The 17,401-nt window shown below is 44.8% G+C and overlaps 4 protein-coding genes across 4 annotated transcripts in view; 2 read left to right on the top strand and 2 right to left on the bottom strand.

The window, feature by feature from the left end:
- Positions 1 to 4,853: 4,853 nt before the first annotated feature.
- LOC144891756 (uncharacterized) overlaps positions 4,854 to 17,401 on the bottom strand; it is a 97,640-nt gene continuing 85,092 nt past the window's right edge. The window contains exon 2 of the mRNA XM_078776033.1: positions 4,854 to 6,083. The gene's annotated coding sequence lies outside the window, so the exon portion shown is untranslated. The remainder of the gene's footprint in view (positions 6,084 to 17,401) is intronic.
- On the top strand, positions 8,419 to 9,239 carry LOC137426167 (histone H3). Its single transcript, XM_068114856.2, has one exon. The coding sequence runs from the start codon at positions 8,419 to 8,421 to the stop codon at positions 8,827 to 8,829; it is 411 nt and encodes a 136-aa protein (XP_067970957.1). The 3' UTR covers positions 8,830 to 9,239.
- Positions 10,836 to 11,147, bottom strand: LOC137426168 (histone H4). Its single transcript, XM_068114857.2, has one exon. It carries the CDS (start codon positions 11,145 to 11,147, stop codon positions 10,836 to 10,838), a length of 312 nt encoding a protein of 103 aa, XP_067970958.1.
- LOC137424833 (histone H1.1-like) lies at positions 12,684 to 13,316 on the top strand. The gene has a single exon (XM_068112693.2). It carries the CDS (start codon positions 12,684 to 12,686, stop codon positions 13,314 to 13,316), a length of 633 nt encoding a protein of 210 aa, XP_067968794.2.

Below are 17,401 nucleotides of genomic sequence, written 5' to 3' on the forward strand. Positions count from 1 at the left end.
ATCTTCCCCCATCCAAAACCTCGATCTTTTCTACCCCCGCTAATTCACCTCAGATACACTTTTTTGAAATTCCAACTTCTTTCCTGGAAGTCCTTGCAGTGTCCATATGTTTTATACCTCTCCCACCTCCCCCCAAGCCCTCTCCCTCCCACAGTTCTCTCGATGTCCCTGCTCTCAAATGTTGTGTTTGTGTCCTTCCTCCTCTCTCCCCATCTTGTCCATCGCTCCCCTTATTTTGTGTTTAATGTGTCGGTTTGTGTTGGTTTGACTTTTTGTGTGATTAATGTTAGCTCTTTCACGAGCCTCGATCTTGTATACAAAAATATATATATATATATATCCAAACTGGCATCAAAATATCGGAAGATGACTTGATGCTTTGGAAGCTTATTTCTAACTGAGGTGATGTGAGCGCGCGTTGTTATTTGCCAAAGTTCTGCAGTTCAAGTTGTGTTCAGAATTAAATTGTCGTCAATTACTGCAAAACTTAAACATTATTTGACAGTATTCCGGGTTCACTTGAGCGAAAGCGAAGGGATCGTAAAAGCCAGTGCGATGCAGATTGCAAAAGCGAAAGGACGACGTGCGCATGCGCGGCAAGAGAGGTGAAAGGGCAAAAGGTGCGGAGTGCACACGCGGACGTGGTAGAAATCACCAAGGAAACCGCAGAGAAAATAACTAAAGGAGGAATCGTGGAAGGGTCAAAGGGCAAATTGTAATGTCGAGTTCCCACCAATAGAAAACCTCCATCATCACCATAAAAATAGGAATGCTCGTCGTATCCTTGATTCCTAGATAGTCAGGTTCACGATGTAATGTCATTGGAATTTTTGGGGGATTTGGAAAACGATATATTTTTGGGAACTATATTGTATAGTCAGTCAGAAAACCAATGTTGCTATTTGCACAGACTCCTGTTTGGCGGCCATCTTGGATTTTCAAAATTGCTGCAGTAGAACTAATTTTTCTCAATATCTCAGCTTCTAAATAACATAGAGCTTTGATTCTAACGGCTAAACATACATTTTCAAGGGCCCCAAATCCAATGGTAACAAGTTCGATAAGCTAGACATGACCATAGAGCTCCTATGTGGCGGCCATCTTGGATTTTTCAAACTGGCCGCCGTAAAACTGATGGAACTCACCTTCTAAAGAGCACAGAGCTTTGATTCATCATTGAGTAAAGTCATCATCATCCTCATCATCGCTTTCGTTCATCACATCTTGAGAGTCCTCATCATTTTGGCACTGGATGTCACACTGACAAAGGTCTGTACAAGCCAAGTTGTTTGTTCTGCAGGAACATCTAGATGAAGAACAGTCTGTTTTGCACTGACATCAAACCATTTGAATGATGGCCTTGGGGGCTGGAGGCTCCTCAGTTGTGGTTGGTTTCACTTGTCCATCCGTGTCTTTGTAAAAGCCGTTTTGCAGGGGATTCAGCTGAGGATCCTGTTGAGCAATGCTTACCTGACCCCACACTCTGGCTTGGATATGGACTCTAAGGATGTGCTGCTTGAGAGCTCCAAGAGTAGGAGGAAGCCTGTCACTTTCTGCCATGTGTTTGCCAAAGAGATACCATCGTAGTTCGGGGATGCTGTCGATGTGGATGCCATTTGGAGAGCAAGCAGCGCATACAAAGTTAGCTAGTGTGGACAACATGTCCTCCGTCACTTCAGTTGCATCTGAAAGCATTCGCACGGTGTCTATGACATCTTCACTTGCTTTGAGGTAGACATGCAGCCAGGTTGCTTTGCCTATTCGAGAGAACCTCCCAGTGTTGTCTGCCCCTGTGAAAGCATGAAAGGCTGGCAACGCCTTTGCTCTTTCGACCCCTAGAGCTGTCCACAGTGGCTCTATTTGAAGTATTCCAGAGGCCATGGAAATGGATGTATTCCTCAGCAGTAGGTCATAGTTTGCTATGACTAGTACCAGGACATCTGTGTCGGGAGAGAAGAACACCAACTGCTCATCATGTGGGTTTCGCTGGGATGCCAGCACGGCCTGGTGGATCAACAGGGTGTCAGCTTCTTCATGGTTGTTGTCCTCAAAGAGCAGGTCACTGTTGCTCCTAGTACGCCCTGAAGCAGACGTGATGATCAACTTGGATGAGTGACTGTTGTATTCTAGAGTTTTCGCTGCCAGATAATCAGTCAGATCAGCCTTTGTTTTGTCATGAGAAAGGAATCTGCTCATTGGGATGTGTTTGATGTTGGTGTCATCTCTGACTTGATACTGTTCTGCATCCTTTCCTTGCCTTCTTTTAGCCCTGGTAGCACTCTTCAGAGAATCGTTTTTGTACGTGTCAAAGACCAGTATGATCTCATCACAATCTTTTGTTAGAGGCATGAGTCTGTCATTGAAGCACTCACCCAGATCGTTGACTTTCACTACAGTGGCTGGTTTCTTTGTCAGCGTATGCACAAGTACCATCCCATCCACCAGTGCAATCTTCCGACTTGTAGGTTTACTAGATGTGGATGCCATAGTTCTTGTGTCCATTGGATCTTCTTGTAGAACACTTGCAGCTGGTGTCTGCTGCTGATCTTCGGGGTGAATTTCTGCTCTTGCTAACTTGTCGAGTAGATGAATTAACTTCGACTTGTCAGTGCATGGAAGAATTGTCCCATCTGGAGCGAACAGTGCTCTTGGTGTCACAGTGAACTCGTAATTTCCGATGGCATATTTCTGGTTGACGTCTCTGTTTGACTTGGCAAGGACCATGAGCCTTCCGTACAGTTCCTTAGTCTCCTTCAGATTCACAGTCCTGTCTCTGAGTTTCACTGTGGTTCTCTTTTTCCCAGACGTGAACATCTTGTTGTTCTCCTTCTTGACTGGTGCCCAGAGGCTAACATCTCCATTGATACGCTCCGACACGTAGTCTTCATACAACTTCTGACCAGTGACATCAATGTTCAAGATCTGTGGTACATACTCGTCTGGGATGTAAGCATTCGTTATCACATTGTGCAGCTTGTCACCTTCAGTGTCAAATGGATTCCAGTGACTCAGTATCGCAGCCTTGATCTTGTTGATTGCTTCATGCTCCCTCTTGACTGCACTTGGACCAAGGTCATGATGTTCTGTGATCTTGTCACCTTCCAGGCCAAACTGACTCTTGAAGTCTTTTGACAGGCATGATAATTCTGGTGTAACCATGAAGAATCTCTGTCTAGCATTGGCATTGTTAGAGATGCCAATCAGTCCAGAGTGAATCTTCATCAGCTTGTTCAGATGTTCACATGCATGATCTGGTCCAATGGATACAAACGGGATGTCATTCTTGGTTATTGATAGATTGCCAGCTCCTAGTTCTTCCCAGGTCCTAGGGTGATTGGTTCTTAGGTCATACATGTCTGCGATGTATCGGGGCCAGAGCCGCTTGTATTTGATCCGGTCCATGGCAAAGAATAACTTCCTCAGTTCTTCTCCAGCTTGGAGGTGAAGCACCAGGTCAGCACTCCGTGATGCTGCCACGAATAACAGGATTGTCTCCACCCGATGTAGATAGTTCATCATTGACTTGAACATTGCATTCTTGGATCTCCGTGCTTCCCACTCCTCGAGTGCCGTCACCACCCCATCAGATGTCAAGACTTGAAGGAGTTTGGTGTTTGCTTGTTTTACAGATTCAGCTTTCGTGCACTTGTTCGTCTCAGCACAGGCAGCTTCTACTCCCTCTGTTGCCTCGAAACACACATCCTTTACTTGTGGGTTGTCCTTCAAGAACTCCTCCAGAACCATTTCATAAAGTGCTACTTATGAATATATATGGGCACGGAGAGACCGCTTGTAGTGTGTACATTTCAGGATTTGCCACGTCGTGGCTGGACCATAGACATCAGCTTCTACCCAAGCATCATCAATGCCTGAGTTCTCCATGGAGGCTCCGAGGGCTCGGAGAGCCGCCATGACAACATGCAGCTCACCTAGTCTGGGGACGACTGTGCGTTTCAAGTCAGGTCTTGCATCCAGCAGTTGCACCACCTTCTTGTAGAGGGCTATGTCAAATGAAATTACAGTGGGATGATCTTCACCAACTGCCAACATCCTTAGCTGACTGGCTTGCATGATCACGGTCAGTAGGGTTGGCCACTCATGCGCCACCTCTGGAAGTAGTGGCAAGGCACCAACCCGAGTCATGGACTGGCGTTCAGACAAGAGCGAGTTGTATCCTGCCCAACCTGGAATCTTGCTGGAGTGTTCCCTCGCTTTCATCCTGGATAGAGCAGAAGCAACAACCCATCCCAGTTGTTTCAGTTGATAGGATCTGGAGACCCCCTTGTTGATGACAAACTCCTCTGTTCTCTTTGTAAGCTGTGGTTTCGGCTTGTCACAGTGCAGCACATCTACATGGTATGGAGTGACCGATAGACTCTGTGCATCACCGATGATCAGAGGTTGCGCAACTGGTTCTCCAGGGACATCTGACTTCTGGTACACTGCAGTAATCGTTGCGTGAGTGGTTCCTTTCCCGTCAGGAGTATCCTCGGCAAAGTCCGTGTTGTCTGCAGCAAAGAACACAAAGGCTCCCCTTTTCAGGAATGGTGGCATGTACAGACCTTCAAACTGCCTGGTGTTTTCTACGACAGCATTGGCAAGAGCAGTTTCCATGAGGAGGGCGCGGACAATCGAAACACAGTAGCCATGTGTATTGAGAAGTCCCATCAGCTTTTTGTTGCGTGTGTCATGATGGACAGTCAGAGCCAATCCCAGGACTTGGGGGTTTTCTCTTGAATGGGGTGGCCTGAATGTTGCGGATTCGCTGCTTGGTTTGTACTTCACCTGTCTGTTGGATTTGAATCCATACATGATGTTCTGACTCACAGTGAGTGTTGATCTATCAACAACACTGGTCCTCTTCTCAGTTTCCAGCTTGTCGACAGGCCCTACCATTACCCAGCGGATCATGGTGTATAGTTCAGCCGGAACATCGTTGATATCGCTGGACACCTGTATGGTATTTGCTTCCTGGTCCTTCTTAATGAATTCTGCGATGCTCTTCCGTATCACTTGTGCTGCTTTGTAGATTGTCTTCATGTTGTTCTCGTCATCGCCATCACTTGTGATTGCAGAATGAACCATGCTTTCCTCACATGCATCTGGACAGTAGAGGATGGCCGATTTTCTTCGGTCTTTTTGGAGAACAGATGTCATGCTTGGCAACTCAGTGACGATTCTTTCTTTCAGCCACTTTCTATTGGATGTAGGTACATGCTTTTCCAAGTGTTCTGCGCCAATCATATTGACATAAGTGGTTTCAATGTCATCCATGGAGAGATAAGCTTGGTTTTGTGTTTTGACATCTATCAGGTTGATCATCTCAATCAGACTTGCCCGTTGCAGCAATAGTTCTTTGTCTGCGCTGCTTCTGTTTGCGCTAGGTCTGTCTCGTACTACATGGAACACATGTCTTCTCCAACAAGATTTGTGGTACCGAAGGTCAATTGCGTGTGCATCACCTGGTGAGATACATGTGTTGAATCGTGTTTTCAATAATGCATCTTGGGACTTCTCTACAGCCTCTCTAAGCTCTTGACCAGCATTTTCAGTCCTAACTTGGTGGAGTAGTTGGCCATCATCTTTTTGGCAGAAGAAACACTTCTCTTTATCCAGTGGCACTGTACACGAGCGTGTGAACGGGGATGTTGCATCAGATGTTGATGAGCCTGGCTCGTCCATTTCTGTGCTTCCTCTCTTCTGTCCGCGTTTTTTTGCAGTATAGTGTCCAGTTGTTACTGCATGCGCATGGCGGTCTCTGGCACGTTGTATCTCGCTCTTGTTAGTTGCACTGGAGTAACAAGTGCGATGCCAAACTGCCTTCTCTGTAGAGAGTGTTTCTTTTGTGCTGTTTTGGAGTCGTTTATGGACTTGAACGTAGATGCCATCATGCAAACTGGCCCTTTCTTCTATTGTCTTCAATAAATGTTGGTAGGAATCTATTCTGGGGTTTAACACCAAGGATCCTTTCTTGACATCATCTGCCTTGCATAAAATGCACTGCTTACAGTTCGTGGACTCCTGGGCTTGCCCCGCCCCTTCACTATCTTGTTGCATCTCACTCATAATGTGACATGTAGAACCTGCAAAGACAGCAAAGCAAAGGGAACCGTCACCGATATATACAACCACCACCACAGACATATTGATGTATAATAGGCTACAAATACACTACCACCATCACCACAATATCAGGTATATTGCTCAGTATATAAATAATACAAAAACACACGCTGTAAACTAATTATTTTCCTCAGCTGTACCCTGGGGATCAAACTTATTACTTTAGTAGCTTGTCCACCCGTAAACAGATTTTAAGTTCTCATGAACATTAGGAGTATCTGTGTGTTATTTGGCAGTATGCCACAAAGGCCCACAAAGGGCAAAACACTCGCAGTAGAATAGTATTTCTCATTACAGTCAACACAGTCAGGTTCAGCATGTCCAGATTTTAGATTTCGTTGGATTGTTTTTGGGATTTAGAAAAATCAAAGCTCCGTCTTATTTAGAAGATGAGATCCTGAGAAACATCAATTTTACGGCGGCCAGTTTGAAAAATCCAAGATGGCCGCCACATAGGAGCTCTATGGTCATGTCTAGCTTATCGAACTTGTTACCATTGGATTTGGGGCCCTTGAAAATGTATGTTTAGCCGTTAGAATCAAAGCTCTATGTTATTTAGAAGCTGCGATATTGGGAAAAATTAGTTATACGGCGGCAATTTTGAAAATCCAAGATGGCCGCCATACAGGAGTCTGTGCAAATAGCAACATTGGTTTTCTGACTGACTATACAATATAGTTTCCAAAAATATATCGTTTTCCAAATCCCCCAAAAAATCCAACGAAACTTTAAATCTGGACATACTGAACCTGACTAAGAGGATCCTCCCCCCCTCCCCCTCCAAGGAAGGAGTTTAGTTGACCCAGCAGGTGTCCATTCGGTCCGTCATTACTGCACCTCATCAACACCAGACCAATTTATATCAAAAATGAGAATTTTTTATATATCAGTTGTTTCTTTCCGGGGGGGTGGTGGAGGGGGGAGATTTTCTTTCCGGGGGTGGGGGAGGGGGGGAGATTTTCTTTGCAGGGGTGGGGGAGAGGGGAGATTTTCTTTCCGGGGGTGGGGGAGGATGGAGATTTTCTTTGCGGGGGTGGGAGAGAGGGGGACTTATTCTTTCCGGGGGTGGGGGTGGGGGAGGGGGGGGGAGGAATTATTCTTTCTGAAGACGGTTCTTGTGTGAGAAACAACACATCGACCAGACACCACCTCTTGACGAGCAAGACCCCTTCCCTCCCCCACCTGCCCCCTTCCCCCTCTCCTCCTCCCTCCCTGCCCCCCACCCCCTTCCCCCCTCTCCCCCACAGCCAACAATGCGCAATGGTGTTCACAATGACCCATCCTTGCTCAAGCGACCAAGAAGTTCTGCAAATATCCCTAGACGTCTCGATCTACATTATTTCCGGGTACTTATCTCATTACAATTTAGACGAATGTAGTTTCTGCTGCCACTACCTTTCCGGAGGAACCACTCCACACATTAACAACTCAGTGGAAGATCCTTGCCTTATTACCGTTTGATCTCCCCTCTTCTTTACTCTCATGTTCTGTACAAATCCATTCTGACAGATAAATGCACAAAAAGGCATTTGTAGGTTTCGAGTTTTGTGGACGGTGGATGACGCTCTCCTCGTGTCCTCAAACGGACCGACGAGGGAGGTCAAAATGTCGCCGGCAACGCCATCAGATCGGAGCTCTGGAAACAAAATAATTTAATCTCCTGCTTGTGTTCGGCGATGGAATTACCATTCTGCGGGGTTTGCGCAATTGCACGTTCGTCTTTCAAGCAAGCTTTTGTCACGTCCATTTTCTGTTTCTCGAATTATTGACAAATGTGCGGTTCCTGCAATATCGCAATAATGTTTTATTTACAAATAACGTACAACGACTGTGATAAAATTAAAATGTAGTTCCGTCCCACCTCGACAAACTACCCAATTTTGAAATCGATTCGTGAGTGATTTTTTTATATTGCGGGACACAAACGGATTTGCTTTTTGCTTCTTCACGTTAACGGAAGCGCTGAGCAGGCCCAACGGAGCTCAGGATAGATATTGGTGGGAGAAACGAGCAAGGGAAGGCGGACGGAGCTTTCCCTCACGGAGCGGATCACATCGGGCTCAGATTTGAGCCAATGGAGAGGGGAGAATGAAGTTTCGACCAATGGATGGAGCGTGAGGTGGGGCTTAATTCCTCAGCGAATGGGAATGGTTTTGAGGCAGCCAATAGCAAACGAGCAAATCCTGGAAGCCAATAGCAAATAGCCGAAGCGTCTCTCGGCGCAAACAAAATCTGGCCGCGCATTTCTCTTCTTGTTTTAGTCGCGTTGTTTTATATTGATCTTTGCCGGTCGCGATGGCTCGCACGAAGCAAACCGCCCGTAAATCGACAGGTGGAAAAGCTCCCCGAAAGCAGTTGGCGACAAAGGCGGCACGGAAAAGTGCTCCAGCCACCGGTGGCGTGAAAAAGCCGCATCGTTACCGTCCAGGAACTGTGGCGCTGCGCGAGATCCGGCGCTACCAAAAGTCCACGGAGCTGCTCATTCGCAAGCTGCCGTTTCAGCGCCTCGTCCGTGAAATCGCACAGGATTTCAAGACCGATTTGCGATTCCAGAGCTCCGCAGTGATGGCGCTGCAGGAGGCGAGCGAGGCCTACCTCGTTGGGCTGTTTGAGGACACTAATTTGTGCGCGATTCACGCCAAACGTGTCACCATCATGCCCAAGGACATCCAGCTGGCACGACGTATCCGCGGGGAGCGAGCTTAACCCGCTCGTCCAAGGTCTTGTGCTTAACCCCACAACACCCAACGGCTCTTTTCAGAGCCACAACACCTTTCTTGAAAGTGTAATCGACATTTCTCATAACTCAACAATGTATCAATGTTTTTGTGTACAATGTGTATACACTGGTGAAATTGTCACCGAAGTTACGACCCTGATGTTATTCAACTTATTGCCGCTACACGGCTCCGATAAAAGAGACTGCCTTTCAGCGCAGAAGGTAGTTCTGTGCCATGTGACGCGATAGCACCTCCGGGCTTCCGGAGAATGGTAAGGATTCTGCATTGCGAGCTGCATGCTCGCTTCACGAGATACACTTGAATGTACCTGTAGTAACACTAATACTATGATTGCTGGTTCTCTCTTTAGATGCTGTCTGAGATCGATCACGATTAAACTCAACTCTGAGACAATGTTGTATCTCTGATTCTTCCAACACACAGTGTGTCTGTCGAATGGAAATCCGTTTTGTGAAGCACTTTTGCCATATTTTTAATGAAGACCCCGAGAAGAATCCGTGATGAAACAATACGGTGTCGTCTGCCTGTGTCTCAAATGAAAAGGGTTCAGGATCGTTCAATGAAACCTCCACATGGCTGACAAGTGATAGTTTTTCGAGTTCATCTGTCATGAAACGTGCAAAGGGAGGGGGGGGGGGGGGGGATGTGAGTTCATCTCTTATAATAATACTGTAAGGACTCGACTTTGTTATCCCTTTTACGCCGCACTCAATGACCCGATGCCCACGGCACTAATGGATTTACGATCTACGAACCGCGCTCTTTGTTTATCACGTACAGCCATACTCGAAAAATCTGAATTAGCCGACGTTGGGGCCCAAAAGCATCCGATTAACGGCCGATACGACGCCATCTTACGACGCCATCGTATTGGCGTCTGCTGGGTGAAGGCGCAGCAAGCCGTCCGCTGATTGGACAGTTGAAGGCGACAGCAAGCCGTCCACTGAGTGGACAATCCAGAGCATGCATTCTGCCATTTGTGCTGGTGTCATCGATCGCGGTGTACGCTAACCTCATCAGGTGGGTTTACCATAATTTATTCCATATACTGTGATTACGACGAAGTGAAACCGATCAGCAGCCCATCAGTATCATATAAAGCAATAAATAACAAGGCTTCAGCTTCTGAAAGCTTAAAACAAAGTGGACTTCGCCGAGTGACGAAACGTAGGCGTAGGCCTAGGCCCTACCTATCCAGTTGTGTTTCCGTTGTGGCCATGATCTCAACAAATGAAATGGCGTAGGCCATGTGGCGTCGGGTAGGTCATGATCAGCCCCCCCCCCCCCCCCCCCCACCTTTCGTTTCACCAACTCCTGCATCTGCTACCGTTCATGATTATCAAAGTAGGCTTTACCCTGTTCACGATAAGGTAGAAATCAGTGAGTTGTATACGAAGAGATAAAAGGATGGCATTGACTTCGAGACGGTGCGTGATATTTTCAAAAGTATATCGTAGCGTTGTCATTTAAGTAGATTGCAATAAATACGTTGTTCATATATGCACTCTTCATTCTCATCTTTCTTCCTAACTCTTACTCGGACAAGCAAATCCCCTATGCCATCCATAATGGTACACTCTATCCATACACCACATCCTCTCTTCCGTGGATGTTCCACGGGTTTCGGCGAGTATTAAAGTACAGCTCAAGTAATGTTGGTAATTGTGGATGGTCGAGGACAATGATGAAAATTAACATTTGTTACACATAATCTGCCCCTCGGTTATCGACACAACCTTAACAAAACCAGTTCCCACCGCAACTTTTCCATTTTATTTTTAACCACGTGTATTATTTGACCCCTTCAGCTTCATCTCATGAAAACCAAAGCGAAATAAACCCCACTATCTGCATTGCATTTTTGTTACCAAACAATACATAGTTATTGGCGTGACGCCTGAAGCTCTTTCATGAACGAGGTGGTGGCTCTGAAAAGAGCCGTTTTGTTGTTGAACACCACCCCCAAAATGTTTAACCACCGAAACCGTAGAGTGTGCGGCCCTGGCGCTTCAAAGCGTACACCACATCCATGGCAGTAACGGTCTTTCGCTTGGCATGCTCCGTGTAGGTAACAGCATCGCGGATAACATTTTCCAGGAACACCTTGAGAACTCCACGGGTTTCCTCGTAGATGAGACCCGAGATGCGCTTTACCCCACCACGACGAGCAAGGCGACGAATAGCAGGCTTTGTGATTCCCTGGATGTTATCACGCAGTACCTTGCGATGACGTTTCGCACCTCCTTTGCCGAGACCCTTTCCACCTTTACCACGTCCAGACATGACACCACCGTTTGATTCTCAACCCAAATGAGCAAAACCACGAACGTTCGCGTCTCGATTTGGATGGTGGTTGAACTGATGCTTTATATTGGTGGAGAGCTCGATGTGACTATTTGTTCTTTAACCTTTGCACTTTGCCTCATACATTTCTTTCTCGAAGTGAAACCGTGCTTCCTTGATGATTTCTACCACGTCCGCGCGTGTGCTCTTTTCCTTTTCACCTCTCTTGTTGCGCATGCGCACGTTCTCCTTAGGTATTGACAATGTTCAACTGCACTCGCTCTTGCGGGTCCCTTCGTTTTCTCTCAAAGAAACACAGAATCTTGTCAAATGAGGTTTAACTTCGGCAATAATATATGGCGATTTCATTCTGAACACAACTGCAGAACTTTGTCAAAATTTACAACAAACGCAAACGACCCCGAAGTTATAAATACGCTTCAAAGGTCTCAAGTAATCGTAGGATCGATATTTTCACGACAGTTTGGATTTAAAGAAAACTAAAACGGCCCTTTTTGGCGGACATTAACCTCGATGAACCACCGTCCATTATAATGGATAATTATCAATGTCATTTCATTAAGGTTGAAACACAATAAATTATCGTGACGTTCAACCAGTAAACAGCAGAACCTTTCGCTATTATTACGAAGCTTTACTTTAACCGTTAAAGTAAAGCTTAAATTAACGCGTCGAAGATATTTGAAGATGCTGCATGGAAGCCCTTGCACCTCTCTTGGACGACAGGGGATTAATTGAACCAGTCACGTAAATGTAAATGAGATATCACAACAGGTTCGTTTACAAAACCTGGATGGAAACAGAACATCACACGAAGCACGACACAAGAATCGGGTCGACGATTTTATTCGCGTTTGGATTTAAAAAAAAACTTTCCAACCATTGCTTACACCTGTGTGCTGTTGGTAAGTGCTAACCAAGTATCTTCACATTTGTGATGGTCCATGCTGAGATGACCTCGACACGAACCTCCAAAAAGGAGTTTTTTCATGTTTGTTTCATTGCCTTGCAAAGGTGGCTGCAGACAGGTGCACATTTCACCATTAACTCTGTGAGCTTTATGTCTGGTCAAAGAAGATATTTTAGTCGTGAAAATCTTATTCTGAGCACAGAAACCCCTTGGGTGAAGCCCGAGAACGTGTTCGAGTAAGTAATGTTCTGTCCAAGCAGATCGTTCACCTGCCGTGTCGGGCCGTGGAATGCGGCGAAAGGTCCAGATATTTGAAAAGATGCTTATCTCCGTTTGCCGGGATGTCCTTGTACCTGAAACGATTGTTCGCATTGCGCATGGAGTTATCGTTCATGTGAATAACAAAGCTCAAAGTGACGCAGGAAACACAAACGGACACGGTGAACGACCCCATCGTTTCCCGAACGCTGCCGTTGATTTCTACCACGTCCGCTTCTTCGTGCCGTCAATATAAGAGGCGACGTGGCAAAGTGACACTTTATTTGTGCAACGCTGAACTTCTTTTTGGAACTTGGTGTTGCCTCTCATACTCTTGTTGGTGCGAAATGTCGGAGACTGCTCCCGTTCCGGCAGAACTTTCAACTTCGCCCCCGTCTGTCAAGCGAGGGAAGAATAAACCTGGCGCTTCCAAAACCCCGAAGAAGACTGACGGCACCCTTTCGGAAAAGATCATCAAGGTGGTGGGATCGAGCAAGGAGCGAAATGGTATGTCGCTTGTCGCCTTGAAAAAGGCCCTGGGGGAAGATGGCTACAATCTCCATCGGAATTCCGTTCGTATCAATTCGGCTGTGAAGAGGCTCGTTGCAAGTGGAAATCTTGTGCAGACCAAGGGAACGGGCGCTGCCGGCTCGTTCAAACTGAACAAGGAGAAGAGTGCGAAAGTGAAGAAGAGCACCAGTCCCAGAAAAGTTGTGAAGACCACAATCAAGTCTAAAGCGGCCAAGAAAGCGACCAAAAAGCCAGCTGTGAAGAAGGTGGTGCGGAAGGTTTCTCCCAAGAAACCGAAAAGATCTATCGCCGCTTCTTCGAAGCGATTCAGTAAGTCGCCTGCCAAGGTGAAGAAAAACGTGAAGAAGGTTCTGCCAAAGACCAAGGGAAAGATCAAGACGACGAAACCAAAGTCCAAGCTTGCAACCAAGGGGTTGAAGAACAAGAAGGCGACGCTCAAAAAGAAGTGAGAGGAAGAGAAGACGAGAGAGTCGAGGTGAAGTTTCTCTTGTTCCTCCTCGTCTCACTTGCCCAAAACCCACAACGGCTCTTTTCAGAGCCACCCACCTCGTTCACCTGAAAGGAGCTGATCCGATGGTTCATAAAAACTTCGTGCAGACATAATAGATATAACCTTTATATATATTAATCGATGAAGTGGTTTGTGAAAGAGCTTAATAAACAAGAGCACAAGGTTCAAATTATTTACAAGACCAACAAAAATGGTTCCATATTCATTCATAACTTATTTATATCAAACAATGACCAAAGAATGGCAAGTCACGTGACTCAACACGCAATGTTAAATATGCAACACTCAAAGTGTGTCATCACGACTATTATTACTTTGTATTTAACAAATTACTAATTTCTAAGATCACTTTCTAATTGACCCATGTGCCCCAATGTACAGGAACAATGTCCGACCAAGAAATGAAACTTGCCCCATTTGACATTGACACACGTCGTTGACCATCCCCGTTTACCTGTAAACCCAGTGCCTCGTGTCTAGAAAAGCTCGTACATTGCACGACTCTTCGTCCTTCCTTTGCACGAAGTTTGCTCATTCGGAAACCAAACACAGAGTGCTCGCAGTATTTATAAACCGTACACTGAACTATGCATATACCTGCATCTCGTCAACATATGAGCCCAACTAATTCAGACATGTCGATATTTCACAGAACCATCCTGAAGCCCCGTCCCGATCCACCCAGCGCCCCCTGTCAAGTTCATCAAATCAATTCTCTGGGTCTTTATCTTTTCCCAGTCTTTGTTAAAAACAAAACAAAATGCTTCATAAAACACGTCTCTGCGTCTCTTTCTGACCCGTGTACACAATACACACACAAAAGGTCGTGACATGTGGCGAGTTCGGTGAATGGTCGATCACACTTTCAAGAAAGGTGTTGTGGCTCTGAAAAGAGCCGTTGGGTGGTGTGGTGCGGAAGTTGTGCACAAGGCCTTGGACGAGCGCCTTGAGGTCGCTCCCCGCGTAGCCATCGTGCCAGCTGGATGTACTTTGGGCATGATGGTGACACGTTTGGCGTGAATCGGCAAGGTTTAAAAGGTTTAAAAGGTTTAAAAGGTTTAAAAGGTTTAAAAGGTTTAAAAGGTTTAAAAGGTTTAAAAGGTTTAAAAGGTTCAAAAGGTTCAAAAGGTTCAAAAGGTAAAAGATGAAAGTTCAAAGTTCAAAGTTCAAAGTCCAAAAGAATCTGTCTCATATGCAAATATATGGACCACAGAGAGTTTGGAGGCGGAGTACACAACCTGATGTTCAGCCATTGGATGGATAAAATGTGGGCGTGTATGATTCCTGATCCGACTTCACCCTTAAAACAACTCAATTCGCACCATGACGTTCAGTCACAGTATGGTAGGAGAGCCATCGACCCAAAATTCTGAAGGAGGTGGTCAAACATGGTATACTTTTTTCTTATATGTTTTTGGGTAGGTATATACATTGCTCACATGAAATGGCTTGTTAACTCGACCGATCTTCTTGCGAACTCACGGTATGGGCTCGAATCTGAACTTGCATCCCGATTTGATTAGAGCCAAAAATTAGGGGTAGGTGAACTAAAAATGCTTTTTAAAAATATTTATTCTTAATAAAACTAATTGTATTGGATATTGTTAGAAAGGTCTTGGGCCAGGCTACAAAATGGTGGTATGCAAATTTTGACGACGTCACCGATGACGTCATCAGAGGTCAAAAGGTCACGAGGTTGAAGGGGAAGTGAAAATGGGGGTACCCTTGTCGTAAAAGGGTTGATATCCAAAAATGCAAAGAGATTTAAAAAAGAAAACTGACTCATATTTTAGAGGGACTATATAGGAAGTTTTTATTATCAAGAAACTTTACAAATATATTAGCGTTACGGTATTAAGCCCTCCTGTTTCAAATTTTGAGAAAATGGTAAAAAATGGGGATTTTGAGATATTTTTCGAATAATGCTACAAAGTTGATTTTGAAGCAGGGAAGAAAACCAAACCAGGGTATCTTAATGATTTCATTAATGTAGAAGTGCTAAATGCCTCTTTTAACCCTTTGTATGACAATATTAACCCCTTTTCTCCCTTTGCATGAAATTCAAATACTTTATAAAGCAATAAAAAATTGTATTTCGTACGTCGTATATGCATTCAGGTGAGGGATGAATGATGTTAATTATTATACTTTATACAATATCCCATGCCAAAGCCCATTATTTAACCCCTTTACACCAGTATCTAGTTTACCATTTAAATGCAATTCCTTTTCCTGCACCATAACTGTCTTTGAAGAATGAGCCAAACGGGCCACCATACTTTCATAAAACAAAGGGCTCTTTAGTAATTGAAGATGCTAATCTCCTTCCTTGGAAAGATGTGTTTCAAGTGAAAATTAAAAAATGTCACATGGAAAATGAGTTGATTGGTGCATGCCGAGAAGCCCTCATCTGTCAGGAAAAAAACAAACCAAAGTATGTTGTTTATACTTATCAAACACTAGGAGGTAAGTAGTTTCAAGATTGTTTGTAATTAATAGTACAGAAAGATATAATAATTAGGGCATTGCATGACCTTTCATGACACTGTACTTCAATGCATGAAACCACAGCTGTACATTTCTCAAGTGTCTGATAATACCCTAAAAACTGGGTTAGAAGGATTGCAGTTGTGTCATAATCAAGGACAACAATCTATTAACTTTGATAGATAAAGCGTTTCTTCTAAATTCATTACTTTATCCCTTTTGTTAAAGTATTTCAAAATCTACGGAAGCCCATGAGGATTATAACCTTCAAGTATGATGAAGACTAAAGCCTAAAATCCTTTGTCTCAATCCTACAATTTATACACTATTTTGGTGAATGCTTGAATAGTACCACATTGGGAATGAGTGGTAAAATGAATTGGTTTGTTTTTCAGGTCTACTTTTCGAGCCTGTTCACCAGAATGGAGACTGAAGAACAACCAATGATAATTGGCCAGAAGAGGCAGTTTTCTAATCTGACAGATTATGATGCCTGCGTTATCTGTCAACAGAATACGTCATGTTTTCTATCCAACCTCACGAACATCGGCTACCCAAACCTTCTGCAAGCTTTATCACAGAGAAATGACTTTCTCAACGTCTCCTGCACGATGCAAGCAACATGGACTCCTTCCTTGGCAAAGGCCTAAAGTTACACCCCACCTGCTGGTCTGTGTACATAAGTGTTACGGATTCGTCACTTCCGTTGTTGTGGTTTTCATCCACTGTAAATATTTTTGATTCCATGTACTAGTACCCGACTGCAAAGCCGCAATGAGCCGGCGAAGCCAAAGCCTCTTGCCACTATTTTACCCATCACTATGGCATCAGTAGGTTAGGTAGTTGGTAGTAGGTAGGTGTAGTAGGTACCGTACCTGGTAAGACTTGGTAAAAGAGAAGAGCAGACAGTCCTCCCCAATACCTACATACAATAAATGTCACAAGAAGCTTAAGGAAGTAACTATACGATGTGCTAGCTTAGGGCCTATTTTAAGAAATTTTAACTGGGCTTAATATACGTTTTCACAGTATGTGTGTAGTCTTCTAACTTCAGTCGCTGTCAAGACTGGTTCTCTCCGGGCATTGCCGCTTCCTCCATCAGAAGAAGTTAGCTTGAAGTAAGATCAGTGCCGACAGATCAGACGATAGCGCCGTTTCAACGGCAATGTGTGACTGTCGTTAATCAAACCGTGTCGATGGCGCTGATTGGCTGACCTAAGCTGATCGCTGATTGGTCAGCTCACAAAATTTCGCAAATTCAGACCTAAAATGACACCATTTACATTCTGGATGAGATTAAAATTGATAAAATTTACTTCTTGATTAATTCGGTGAATTCCGTCTCAACTTCGGATATTTCTGGCCGTGAAAAACTATCCCCTACGGCCGCGAGATTTCTAAAACTACCAGCCGGATCCAAATCCGGATCTTCACCAAATTATAATCATTTCGTCCTTGTCACATATGCTACCTCTCCTCCAAATTTCGTCCGATTCCATCCACAACTTTTTGAGATATCTTGTTCACAGACAAACA

Source organism: Myxine glutinosa, chromosome 4 (genome assembly GCF_964187855.1).
Source record: "Myxine glutinosa chromosome 4, kmMyxGlut1.1, whole genome shotgun sequence".
NCBI lineage: Eukaryota > Metazoa > Chordata > Myxini > Myxiniformes > Myxinidae > Myxine > Myxine glutinosa.